Below are 13,626 nucleotides of genomic sequence, written 5' to 3' on the forward strand. Positions count from 1 at the left end.
TCTGAAATTGTGAAAGTGATAATAGTGGAATGTTTGTTGTAAGGGATGTTAAAAATAAAATATGCCTGGAATTTCAGCCTGTTCAAGTGGAAGGTTTGGCCCACATCATGACCGTCTCTGTGATCTGTTTATAATAGACCAATGACTGTTCTTCTGGGTAAGTGGGTGGGCTCTAGATCATCCTATCAGCCAATCTAGGCAGTGTATGGAAATATCTTCAAAATAGGTACATCCCTTTTTTTTTTACTGTGTGAATAATCTATACTCCATCTTCCCTCTCTCACCAGCCCTGATACTATTTCCTCCATCTTCCCTCTCTCACCAGCCCTGATACTATTCCCTCCATCTTCCCTCTCTCACCAGTCCTGATACTATTTCCTCCATCTTCCCTCTCTCACCAGCCCTGATACTATTTCCTCCATCTTCCCTCTCTCACCAGCCCTGATACTATTTCCTCCAGCTTCCCTCTCTCACCAGCCCTGATACTATTTCCTCCAGCTTCCCTCTCTCACCAGCCCTGATACTATTTCCTCCATCTTCCCTCTCTCTCTAGCCCTGATACTATTTCCTCCATCTTCCCTCTCTCACCAGCCCTGATACTATTTCCTCCATCTTCCCTCTCTCACCAGCCCTGATACTATTTCCTCCATCTTCCCTCTCTCTCTAGCCCTGATACTATTTCCTCCATCTTCCCTCTCTCACCAGCCCTGATACTATTTCCTCCATCTTCCCTCTCTCACCAGCCCTGATACTATTTCCTCCATCTTCCCTCTCTCTCTAGCCCTGATACTATTTCCTCCATCTTCCCTCTCTCACCAGCCCTGATACTATTTCCTCCATCTTCCCTCTCTCACCAGCCCTGATACTATTTCCTCCATCTTCCCTCTCTCACCAGTCCTGATACTATTTCCTCCATCTTCCCTCTCTCACCAGTCCTGATACTATTTCCTCCATCTTCCCTCTCTCACCAGTCCTGATACTATTTCCTCCATCTTCCCTCTCTCACCAGTCCTGATACTATGTCCTCCATCTTCCCTCTCTCACCAGCCCTGATACTATTTCCTCCATCTTCCCTCTCTCACCAGTCCTGATACTATTTCCTCCATCTTCCCTCTCTCACCAGCCCTGATACTATTTCCTCCATCTTCCCTCTCTCACCAGCCCTGATACTATTTCCTCCATCCAGCTCTATGTATTCTTCCGTCTCTCACCAGTCCTGATACTATTTCCTCCTTTCAGCCCCCCCCCCCCACTTAAATCAGGATCAAGCTTTGGCACAGTGAAACTCCCAGGCAGACCCAGAACCCATACTGCACCTCTCAGTGTGTTCTGGGTATTCACTATTCAACGTTAGCCAAGAGACTTCCCATAAAAGTATTATTGTCACAGCGGTGAAAGCAGACGCAGTAAGCAGACGCAGTAAGTGGACGCAGTAAGCAGACGCAGTAAGTGGACGCAGTAAGCGGACGCAGTAAGCGGCTGCAGTAAGCAGACGCAGTAAAGCAGACGCAGTAAAGCGGACGCAGTAAGTAGACGCAGTAAGCAGGGTACAGCAAGCAGTTTCATACCAAGGCTGTATTTCTTAAGGTCAACATGTCTTCTTCTTCACCGAACCAACACTTTATTTTCCCCTTTTAATTTAACAGCCCCGCCAGCTTTTCCAGTTAAATCGACTGTTCATTATTGAGAGGGAGGGGAGGGGGGGAGGGGGGGGGCTATTTTACTGTGGGGCTGTGAGGTGCACTTTAATGAATCCCTGGTACAAAGCTCCCTTTCAGAGGCTGGGGGAGAATAGAGGCTCTTTAGACTCCGTAGGGCTGTATGTCAAAGACCCGGCTATAATAGTTGTCAGGACCGAGCAAAAATTCCCACTGCTCTGGGAATTCACCAACATGACCATGCACCAACAAGAAATCAACTTCCAACTTTAGTTCCACGAGCAGATTAAGACACAGAACAAGAAGGAAGGTTATCTTAAGTGGTAGAGTTATATTTGGGAATTGATCCCAGATACTATAGAGATACATGTTTGGGCACCGGGATTAGTTATAATTGATCCCAGATACTATAGAGATACCTGTTTGGGCACCGGGATTAGTTATAATTGATCCCAGATACTATAGAGATACCTGTTTGGGCACCGGGATTAGTTATAATTGATCCCAGATACTATAGAGATACAATTGATCCCAGATACTATAGAGATACCTGTTTGGGAACCAGGATTAGTTATAATTGATCCCAGATACTATAGAGATACCTGTTTGGGCACCGGGATTAGTTATAATTGATCCCAGATACTATAGAGATACAATTGATCCCAGATACTATAGAGATACCTGTTTGGGCACCGGGATTAGTTATAATTGATCCCAGATACTATAGAGATACAATTGATCCCAGATACTATAGAGATACCTGTTTGGGAACCAGGATTAGTTATAATTGATCCCAGATACTATAGAGATACCTGTTTGGGCACCAGGATTAGTTATAATTGATCCCAGATACTATAGAGATACAATTGATCCCAGATACTATAGAGATACCTGTTTGGGAACCAGGATTAGTTATAATTGATCCCAGATACTATAGAGATACAATTGATCCCAGATACTATAGAGATACCTGTTTGGGCACCGGGATTAGTTATAATTGATCCCAGATACTATAGAGATACAATTGATCCCAGATACTAGAGAGTTATAATTGATCCCAGATACTATAGAGATATCTGGTTGGGAACCAGGATTAGTTATAATTGATCCCAGATACTATAGAGATACCTGTTTGGGAACCAGGATTAGTTATAATTGATCCCAGATACTATAGAGATACCTGTTTGGGCACCGGGATTAGTTATAATTCATCCCAGATACTATATAGATACCTGTTTGGGCACCGGGATTAGTTATAATTCATCCCAGATACTATAGAGATACCTGTTTGGGCACCAGGATTTCCCCATGGAGAAAAAGCCTTTCTGAAAACATAATATTATTATATATATATATATATATTTTATATATATTTATATATATATATATATAATAGTAAACGGTAGGGTCTTGATGACATAGTGTGGTGTGTTCTCGGTGTGTGATGAGATGGTAGAAGTAGCAAGTCCTGCCTGTAAACCCAACAATCAAGCTGGTATGAATAAAGACATGGAAATAACGTAAATATATATATATATATATATATATATTTTTTTTTTTAAGAGCACAAAATAAATAATGTATACATAACACAGGGAAAATGTTTTTTAGAAATGAAATCTTTTACATTTTAACTAACTATTATAAAACAACATGAATTACATTGCTCTGAAAGTGCTATTCTAGTTTCACCTCCATAGTAGCCCAACATATTCACGTTTCATAAGACCGGTTTGGGTTCACAGCACACATAAACAGTGAAAGGAGGAGGAAGAGGGATCCAACCAACCCTACCACTGGCTATTGTCTTGAGACACAGCGGGGAAGCTCAGACAAATCTCTCTTAGTTGCAGGTGGTCAGGCGTAAGCAAAGAGTTAAGTCCCGGGGTCTCTCTGCCCCTCCCCTTTGATGTTCTGACATCATCTAGCCCCGCCCCCTGAAAGATCTCTCTCTCTCTCTCTCTCTCTCTCTCTCTCTCTCTCTCTCTCGGTCAGATTTGCTTTCCACAAACAACAAGTGTCTGTTCCCTCAGTTCAGTCTCTGTTCTGTTCTACTGTGGAGTGGAAAAGTGGAGAGGAGACGAGTGGAATTCACAGTAGCTGCATGTCCAAGCCTCACAACTAGCTTAAAGGGGTTTGGACCAAACCCTATGAGCAAAAAGACTGCTGAAAAGACATATCTTTGGTTGAAAAAGACGTTGAGAATACATATTCTCAACCATTTTCTGCACACTGGGAAGCTACCCTGGGACTAGTCTCTTGTGACAGTCTGAAATCGAATATCTAATTTGCTTCTTGTAGGCGCCAACATTACCCAGACACAGGACAAGAAGACATGCTGTGACGAGGAAGAGGCTCTTTATATTTTGGATTAGCAGCAGCAGCGGATGCTGAGGGCGAGGCCACTGAGGCCGCAGTGTTTAGAAACAGAATTGTAATGGCTGTTCAAACTGCAATCATGAACTCTCCGTTCGTAAACTTCTGTTTCCCTGGGTCGGTCATGATGGAGTATGACATGAGTCAGAGTCTGGACGGGAGTCCGCTGGAGGAGAGTGAGGAGAGAGGAGGATACAGGGAAACCACCAGAAGTCTGGACGAGAGTCCGCTGGAGGAGAGTGAGGAGAGAGGAGGATACAGGGAAACTACCAGGAATCTGCTCAGCTTCATAGACTCAGCCTCCAGCAACATCAAACTGGCTTTAGACAAGCCAGTCAAGTCCAAAAGGAAAGTCAACCACCGCAAGTACCTGCAGAAGCAGATCAAGAGATGTACAGGCTTCATCAGTCCAACAGGGAACCCAGCAGCAGCTCCAGGGGCCAACAGGAGAAAAGTCTCTGGCTTTCCCACCCAGACCCAGACCCAGCTTCAGACCCAACTTCAGACCCAACTTCAGACCCAGCCCAGCCCATTCCAGCAAGGCAAACCCGTCCACAAGCGGGACGGGCTACAGGCCAACCTCCAGACCAAGAGCCTGGCTGCCCTCTTTAACTCTGTCAAGGAGCCTGTCAAGGGGGAGAGAGCCAAGAAGCCTCCCCTGAGGCACCGTAACCTTCCCCCATCCTTTTTCACTGAGCCGGCCAACACGACCACCTCTCGAGTCACGTCCACCTCGGGCATGTTCCTGGGTGATCTGGAACGGGGAGGGGGGAACCCGGACTTCTTTGACCTGCTGGGGCCGGACTACAGTAACATGCTCAGTGATCAGGACGTGTTTCAGACTCGCGGCCTGCCCAGTAGGATCATCGACCAGGACATGTTTCAGACTCGCGGCCTGCCCAGTAGGATCCTCCAGCACCAGCAGACTCAGGACATAACAGACCAGGTATCGCCCTACGACCCTCACCATCTAGTGGGAGGATTCTTGTATACAGAGCCTTGGATTACCTCTTCTCCTTCTAAGAAGGCAGGGGAGGGCGTACGGATGGGCCCAGGAACACAGACACCCCTGTACTGCCAATCAGGAGAGGGCGTACGGACGGGCCCAGGAACACAGACACCCCTGTACTGCCAATCAGGAGAGGGCGTACGGACGGGCCCAGGAACACAGACACCCCTGTACTGCCAATCAGGAGAGGGCGTACGGACGGGCCCAGGAACACAGACACCCCTGTACTGTCACCCTGTGTCTGACTCCTCTGCGACAGGGTCTACAGAGGATAGTAACTCACTGTGCACTCTGGCCTTTCCCAACTTCTTCCCAGACTGCTCTGTGTCTCAGGTCTCATATGGTCTGAGTGGTGGTGGGTACAACACAAAGGGGTTCTCTTCTCTCTGATAAGACATCGCTTCGCTGTCCGAGACTACAAGTTGAGTAGTTGTGGTCCAAAATGTTAGTGTGACTTGCGATTGACCAGAGCTACAGATTGAGATACTGTCTAATCTAATCGTATTTGTAACGTACACCTTTTCCAGCAGGTATAAAAAGTGCAGTGAAATACTTTGTGTTTTAGAGCTCCCTCGACAACGCAGAACATTTCATCAATGATCATGTAATATAACAAGTAGTAGAAGTAAGAGACCAGGTAGTATATTGAGACCAGGTAGTATATTGAGACCAGGTAGTATATTGAGACCAGGTAGGTATTTACAATAATAGTATATAATAAAACAGTAGCATTGACTGTGTGTGTGTGTGTGTGTGTGTGTGTGTGTGTGTGTGTGTGTGTGTGTGTGTGTGTGTGTGTGTGTGTGTGTGTGTGTGTGTGTGTGTGTGTGTGTGTGTGTGTGTGTGTGTGTGTGGGTGGGTGTGGACATGGAGCCACAAGAATGGTAAACAAACAAAAAGTTGACCAACTCGGGACATTTTGTCCCCACAAGAAAAAATGATATTATTAGGGATGGAATTAGGTTTAGGGTTAAGGGGTTAGGATTAGGGGTTAGGTTTAGGGTTAAGGGGTTAGGTTCAGGGTTAAGGTGTTAGGTTTAGGGTTAAGGGGTTAGGTTTAGGATTAAGGTTACATTTTGGGGTTAGGGTTAGGGGTTAGGTTTAGGGTTAAGATTACATTTTGGGGTTAGGGTTAGGTTTAGGATTAAGGGGTTAGGTTCAGGGTTAAGGGGTTAGGTTTAGGGTTAAGGGGTTAGGTTTAGGGTTAAGGTTACGTTTTGGGGTTAGGGTTAGGGGTTAGGTTTAGGGTTAAGGGGTTAGGTTCAGGGTTAAGGTGTTAGGTTTAGGGTTAAGGGGTTAGGTTTAGGATTAAGGTTATGTTTTGGGGTTAGGGTTAGGGGTTAGGTTTAGGGTTAAGGTGTTAGGTTTAGGGTTACGGTTATGTTTTGGGGGTAGGGGTTAAGGGGTTAGGTTTAGGGTTGTTATGTTTTGGGGTTAGAATAAGGTTTAGGGTTGTTATGTTTTGGGGTTAGAATAAGGTTTAGGGTTGTTATGTTTTGGGGTTAGAATAAGGTTTAGGGTTGTTATGTTTTGGGGTTAGAATAAGGTTTAGGGTTGTTATGTTTTGGGGTTAGGGTTAAGGGGTTAGGGTAAGGTTTAGGGTTGTTGTGTTTTGAGGTTAGAATAAGGTTTAGGGTTAGGGGTTAGGGTTAGGGGTTAGGTGTTAGGGTAAGGTTTAGGGGTTAGGGTAAGGTTAGGTGTTAGGGTAAGGTTTAGGGGTTAGGATAAGGTTTAGGTGTTAGGGTAAGGTTTAGGGGTTAGGGTAAGGTTTAGGGTTAGGGTAAGGTTTAGGGTTAGGGAAAATGTGATTTAAATGGGAATCAATTGTGTCTCTGCACAAGGTTAGTAAAACAAGACTGTGTGTTTGCGTGTCTGTTTGTTTGTGTGTAAGGGTTGATTGTGTTGGTAGTCGGTGCAAATTATATCTATGGTGCATATAGTCTCTTAGGTGCAGATCTGTGCAGGGAGACGACTAGGTTGAACTTTTCAGCAGTCTGGTGGCCTGGTGGTAGAAGCTGTCTCTGAGCCAGTTGGTCCGAGACGTGACACTCCGACACCGCTTGCCAAGATGGTAAACAGTCCTTGGCGATCTTTCAGTGTGGTGAATGAGAATAAATGTATAGATTTGGTTCTCTCGTGTACTCTAATGCTCGTAAAAGTGAAAGTTAATTCACCCCTAATGAACAAAAAAAAACCGTTGTATTACCCATGACAGTCAATTTCAATGTGTTTTTTTGATTTGATTGAATTCTCACAGCGGACAAGACGATATGGTAAAAACACAAGATATTACGTCCAAGATATTACGTCCAAGATATTACGTCCAAGATATTACGTCCAAGATATTACGTCCAAGATATTACGTCCAAGATATTACGTCCAAGATATTACGTCCAAGATATTACGTCCAAGATATTACGTCCAAGATATTACGTCCAAGATGATAACAATCCAGTTTTAAAGTTTCACATCTGATTATTAAACACAAAGCCATTGAACATGTTATACATTTTATTTTTATTTATTATTTTTATTACAAAAGTCTCCTGGGATCTTAACTTGAGTCAGAACACTCTGAAAAGTGGTTGATAAGTGTTCTGACATTTTGGTCAAAGCCAATTCATTTCCTTTTGAGGTTCAAGATGACCATCACCAGGTAGTCTACAGTATTCACATCTCTGGTTGATGACCATCACCAGGTAGTCTACAGTATTCAAACCTCTGGTTGATGACCATCACCAGTCTACAGTATTCAAACCTCTGGTTGATGACCATCACCAGGTAGTCTACAGTATTCAAACCTCTGGTTGATGACCATCACCAGGTAGTCTACAGTATTCCAACCCTATGGTTGATGACCATCACCAGGTAGTCTACAGTATTCACATCTCTGGTTGATGACCATCACCAGGTAGTCTACAATATTCACATCTCTGGTTGATGACCATCACCAGGTAGTCTACAGTATTCACATCTCTGGTTGATGACCATCACCAGGTAGTCTACAGTATTCAAACCTCTGGTTGATGACCATCACCAGTCTACAGTATTCAAACCTCTGGTTGATGACCATCACCAGGTAGTCTACAGTATTCAAACCTCTGGTTGATGACCATCACCAGGTAGTCTACAGTATTCAAACCTCTGGTTGATGACCATCACCAGTCTACAGTATTCAAATCTCTGGTTGATGACCATCACCAGTCTACAGTATTCAAACCTCTGGTTGATGACCATCACCAGTCTACAGTATTCAAACCTCTGGTTGATGACCATCACCAGGTAGTCTACAGTATTCAAACCTCTGGTTGATGACCATCACCAGGTAGTCTACAGTATTCCAACCCTATGGTTGATGACCATCACCAGGTAGTCTACAGTATTCAAACCTCTGGTTGATGACCATCACCAGGTAGTCTACAGTATTCACACCTCTGGTTGATGACCATCACCAGGTAGTCTACAGTATTCACATCTCTGGTTGATGACCATCACCAGGTAGTCTACAGTATTCAAACCTCTGGTTGATGACCATCACCAGGTAGTCTACAGTATTCAAACCTCTGGTTGATGACCATCACCAGGTAGTCTACAGTATTCAAACCTCTGGTTGATGACCATCACCAGGTAGTCTACAGTATTCACATCTCTGGTTGATGACCATCACCAGTCTACAGTATTCAAACCTCTGGTTGATGACCATCACCAGGTAGTCTACAGTATTCAAACCTCTGGTTGATGACCATCACCAGGTAGTCTACAGTATTCACATCTCTGGTTGATGACCATCACCAGGTAGTCTACAGTATTCACATCTCTGGTTGATGACCATCACCAGGTAGTCTACAGTATTCAAACCTCTGGTTGATGACCATCACCAGTCTACAGTATTCAAACCTCTGGTTGATGACCATCACCAGGTAGTCTACAGTATTCAAACCTCTGGTTGATGACCATCACCAGGTAGTCTACAGTATTCAAACCTCTGGTTGATGACCATCACCAGGTAGTCTACAGTATTCAAACCTCTGGTTGATGACCATCACCAGGTAGTCTACAGTATTCACATCTCTGGTTGATGACCATCACCAGGTAGTCTACAGTATTCAAACCTCTGGTTGATGACCATCACCAGGTAGTCTACAGTATTCAAACCTCTGGTTGATGACCATCACCAGGTAGTCTACAGTATTCAAACCTCTGGTTGATGACCATCACCAGGTAGTCTACAGTATTCAAACCTCTGGTTGATGACCATCACCAGGTAGTCTACAGTATTCAAACCATTTACTGTGATTTCTCAGTCATGCATGTGTCAAACCAGGACTGTGTTTAGGACAAAAACCATGGCAACATTTTCAAATGCCCTTCAATTACACCCATAACAAATGATAAAACAATGAAAGGGGTGATGTCTCTGTTTCAAACTACCGTTGGTTTAAGTGAGAGAAAAGAATGGTAGCTTTTGGTGGCGTTCCCCATTCTGCTAGATCCCTCCATGGTTGTCCTTCATTGGTACAGTAACTCTGGCTAGTTGTTTTCTGTGTGCAGACAGACTAGTTAGTGTGAGAGTTGTGTGATTCGCAAATAGATTAAATTAGTCAACACTGTGAATATAACGTGAAGTGTTGAAATACCAGAATCACTTCTTAATGAAAACAGAAGATGTAAAAAAAAAAAATGTAAGTATTTTTTTTATTTAACCTTTATTTAACTAGGCAAGTCAGTTTTAAGAACAAATTCTTATTTTCAATGACGGCCTAGGAACAGTGGGTTAACTGCCTGTTCAGGGGCAGAATGACAGATGTGTACCTTGTCAGCTCGGGGGTTTGAACTTGCAACCTTCCGGTTACTAGTCCAACGCTCTAACCACTAGGCTACCCTGCCACCTCTACACTCTAACCACTAGGCTACCCTGCCACCACTAGGCTACCCTGCCCCCTCTACACTCTCACCACTAGGCTACCCTGCCACCTCTACACTCTAACCACTAGGCTACCCTGCCACCACTAGGCTACCCTGCCCCCTCTACACTCTCACCACTAGGCTACCCTGCCACCTCTACACTCTAACCACTAGGCTACCCTACCACCACTAGGCTACCCTGCCCCCTCTACACTCTCACCACTAGGCTACCCTGCCACCTCTACACTCTAACCACTAGGCTACCCTGCCACCACTAGGCTACCCTGCCCCCTCTACACTCTCACCACTAGGCTACCCTACCACCTCTACACTCTAACCACTAGGCTACCCTACCACCTCTACACTCTAACCACTAGGCTACCCTGCCACCTCTACACTCTAACCACTAGGCTACCCTGCCACCTCTACACTCTAACCACTAGGCTACCTACCTCCTCTACACTCTAACCACTAGGCTACCCTGCCACCTCTACACTCTAACCACTAGGCTACCTACCTCCTCTACACTCTAACCACTAGGCTACCCTGCCACCTCTACACTCTAACCACTAGGCTACCCTGCCACCTCTACACTCTAACCACTAGGCTACCCTGCCACCTCTACACTCTAACCACTAGGCTACCCTGCCACCTCTACACTCTAACCACTAGGCTACCCTGCCACCTCTACACTCTAACCACTAGGCTACCCTGCCACCTCTACACTCTAACCACTAGGCTACCCTGCCGCCTCTACACTCTAACCACTAGGCTACCCTGCCACCTCTACACTCTAACCACTAGGCTACCCTGCCACCTCTACACTCTAACCACTAGGCTACCCTGCCACCTCTACACTCTAACCACTAGGCTACCCTGCCGCCTCTACACTCTAACCACTAGGCTACCCTGCCGCCTCTACACTCTAACCACTAGGCTACCCTGCCACCTCTACACTCTAACCACTAGGCTACCCTGCCACCTCTACACTCTAACCACTAGGCTACCCTGCCACCTCTACACTCTAACCATTAGGCTGCCTCGTATTCTGATAATGACAAAATAAAGCTGGTCTTTATTACTACACTGCCAGAAGTGTCCTTTTATTGATTTCTACATTATTTGCTGTCAGAACAAATTAAGTTAATTGAGCATCACAGTTGTTGGAAAAACAGTGTATCTTGTGAATAAAATAAAAAATACACTTGAAACATTTTGAAACACAATTTAATGTAGAGTTAAAGACTTAGGGCCGAACCATAACTCGATGTGATGACTTGCTTTTCTTCAAGATAGGTATTGTTTTTCAGCTATCATTTACTCACATGAACAAAAGGTATCAAGATTAGTTTTTGCTTTTTAGTTAATGATGAATGGACAGGGGAGGGGGGGGTTGACCTGATCCTAGATCAGCCCTACTACCCTGAGAAGCTTTATCAAGAAAGTCCCTGAGCCATAGAGGCTGCGACAATACCCCCCTCTACTGGCCGCACAAGGCTAGTGTGGATTTAACACTCATTTTACTTTCTAACACGGATGCCTGTCGAGACGAACACGGATGCCAGTCAAGACGAACACGGATGCCAGTCAAGACGAACACGGATGCCAGTCAAGACGAACACGGATGCCAGTCAAGACGAACACGGATGCCAGTCAAGACGAACACGGATGCCAGTCAAGACGAACAGTGTATAGTATAGTATGCTAGTCTTTTTCTGAATCTCTGAACAAAGTGTAAATGTAGGAAGGACATGGTGACTGCCGGTTCTAAACACCTGTCTAGTATCAACACTCTGCTATGTTATATCTACCAACACCTGTCTAGTATCAACACTCTGCTATGTTATATCTAACAACACCTGTCTAGTTAGTATCAACACTCTGCTATGTTATATCTACCAACACCTGTCTAGTATCAACACTCTGCTATGTTATATCTACCAAAACCTGTCTAGTATCAACACTCTGCTATGTAATATCTACCAACACCTGTCTAGTTAGTATCAACACTCTGCTATGTTATATCTACCAACACCTGTCTAGTTAGTATCAACACTCTGCTATGTTATATCTACCAACACCTGTCTAGTATCAATACTCTCCTATGTTATATCTACCAACACCTGTCTAGTATCAACACTCTGCTATGTTATATCTACCAACACCTGTCTAGTATCAACACTCTGCTATGTTATATCTACCAACACCTGTCTAGTATCAACACTCTGCTATGTTATATCTACCAACACCTGTCTAGTATCAACACTCTCCTATGTTATATCTACCAACACCTGTCTAGTTAGTATCAACACTCTGCTATGTTATATCTACCAACACCTGTCTAGTATCAACACTCTGCTATGTTATATCTACCAACATCTGTCTAGTTAGTATCAACACTCTGCTATGTTATATCTACCAACACCTGTCTAGTATCAACACTCTGCTATGTTATATCTACCAACACCTGTCTAGTATCAACACTCTGCTATGTTATATCTACCAACACCTGTCTAGTATCAACACTCTCCTATGTTATATCTACCAACACCTGTCTAGTTAGTATCAACACTCTGCTATGTTATATCTACCAACACCTGTCTAGTATCAACACTCTCCTATGTTATATCTACCAACACCTGTCTAGTTAGTATCAACACTCTGCTATGTTATATCTACCAACACCTGTCTAGTATCAACACTCTGCTATGTTATATCTACCAACACCTGTCTAGTTAGTATCAACACTCTGCTATGTTATATCTACCAACACCTGTCTAGTATCAACACTCTGCTATGTTATATCTACCAACACCTGTCTAGTATCAACACTCTGCTATGTTATATCTACCAACACCTGTCTAGTATCAACACTCTGCTATGTTATATCTACCAACACCTGTCTAGTTAGTATTAACACTCTGCTATGTTATATCTACCAACACCTGTCTAGTATCAATACTCTCCTATGTTATATCTACCAACACCTGTCTAGTTAGTATCAACACTCTGCTATGTTATATCTACCAACACCTGTCTAGTTAGTATCAACACTCTCCTATGTTATATCTACCAACACCTGTCTAGTTAGTATCAACACTCTGCTATGTTATATCTACCAACACCTGTCTAGTTAGTATCAACACTCTGCTATGTTATATCTACCAACACCTGTCTAGTATCAACACTCTGCTATGTTATATCTACCAACACCTGTCTAGTATCAACACTCTGCTATGTTATATCTACCAACACCTGTCTAGTTAGTATCAACACTCTGCTATGTTATATCTACCAACACCTGTCTAGTATCAACACTCTCCTATGTTATATCTACCAACACCTGTCTAGTATCAACACTCTGCTATGTTATATCTACCAACACCTGTCTAGTATCAACACTCTGCTATGTTATATCTACCAACACCTGTCTAGTATCAATACTCTGCTATGTTATATCTACCAACACCTGTCTAGTATCAACACTCTCCTATGTTATATCTACCAACACCTGTCTAGTATCAACACTCTGCTATGTTATATCTACCAACACCTGTCTAGTATCAGTACACTCTGCTATGTTATATCTACCAACACCTGTCTAGTATCAACACTCTGCTATGTTATATCTACCAACACCTGTCTAGTATCAACACTCTGCTATGTTATATCTACCAA

At 43.9% G+C, this 13,626-nt stretch overlaps 1 protein-coding gene and 2 long non-coding RNA genes across 3 annotated transcripts; 2 read left to right on the top strand and 1 right to left on the bottom strand.

Annotated features, from left to right (window-relative positions):
* The first annotated feature begins 4,116 nt into the window (after positions 1–4,116).
* On the top strand, positions 4,117–5,433 carry LOC118382749 (protein FAM181B). The gene has a single exon (XM_035769450.2). The coding sequence runs from the start codon at positions 4,117–4,119 to the stop codon at positions 5,431–5,433; it is 1,317 nt and encodes a 438-aa protein (XP_035625343.2).
* A 1,006-nt stretch (positions 5,434–6,439) lies between these two features.
* Positions 6,440–11,043, bottom strand: LOC127908899 (uncharacterized). The gene is made up of 6 exons (XR_008068976.1): positions 10,898–11,043; positions 10,667–10,765; positions 8,941–9,932; positions 8,476–8,901; positions 8,100–8,185; positions 6,440–7,931 (listed from the first exon to the last, which is right to left on the bottom strand). It is a non-coding gene; the product is annotated as an uncharacterized LOC127908899 (long non-coding RNA).
* On the top strand, positions 7,975–8,644 carry LOC127908900 (uncharacterized). Its single transcript, XR_008068977.1, has 3 exons — positions 7,975–8,040; positions 8,248–8,412; positions 8,499–8,644. It is a non-coding gene; the product is annotated as an uncharacterized LOC127908900 (long non-coding RNA).
* Positions 11,044–13,626: the final 2,583 nt, after the last annotated feature.

Source organism: Oncorhynchus keta, chromosome 18 (genome assembly GCF_023373465.1).
Source record: "Oncorhynchus keta strain PuntledgeMale-10-30-2019 chromosome 18, Oket_V2, whole genome shotgun sequence".
Lineage (NCBI taxonomy): Eukaryota > Metazoa > Chordata > Actinopteri > Salmoniformes > Salmonidae > Oncorhynchus > Oncorhynchus keta.

What these genes read in the sequence shown, in the direction of transcription:
- LOC118382749 (XM_035769450.2), top strand. Translation starts at nt 4,117, where the DNA reads ATGAACTCTCCGTTCGTAAACTTCTGTTTCCCTGGGTCGGTCATGATG.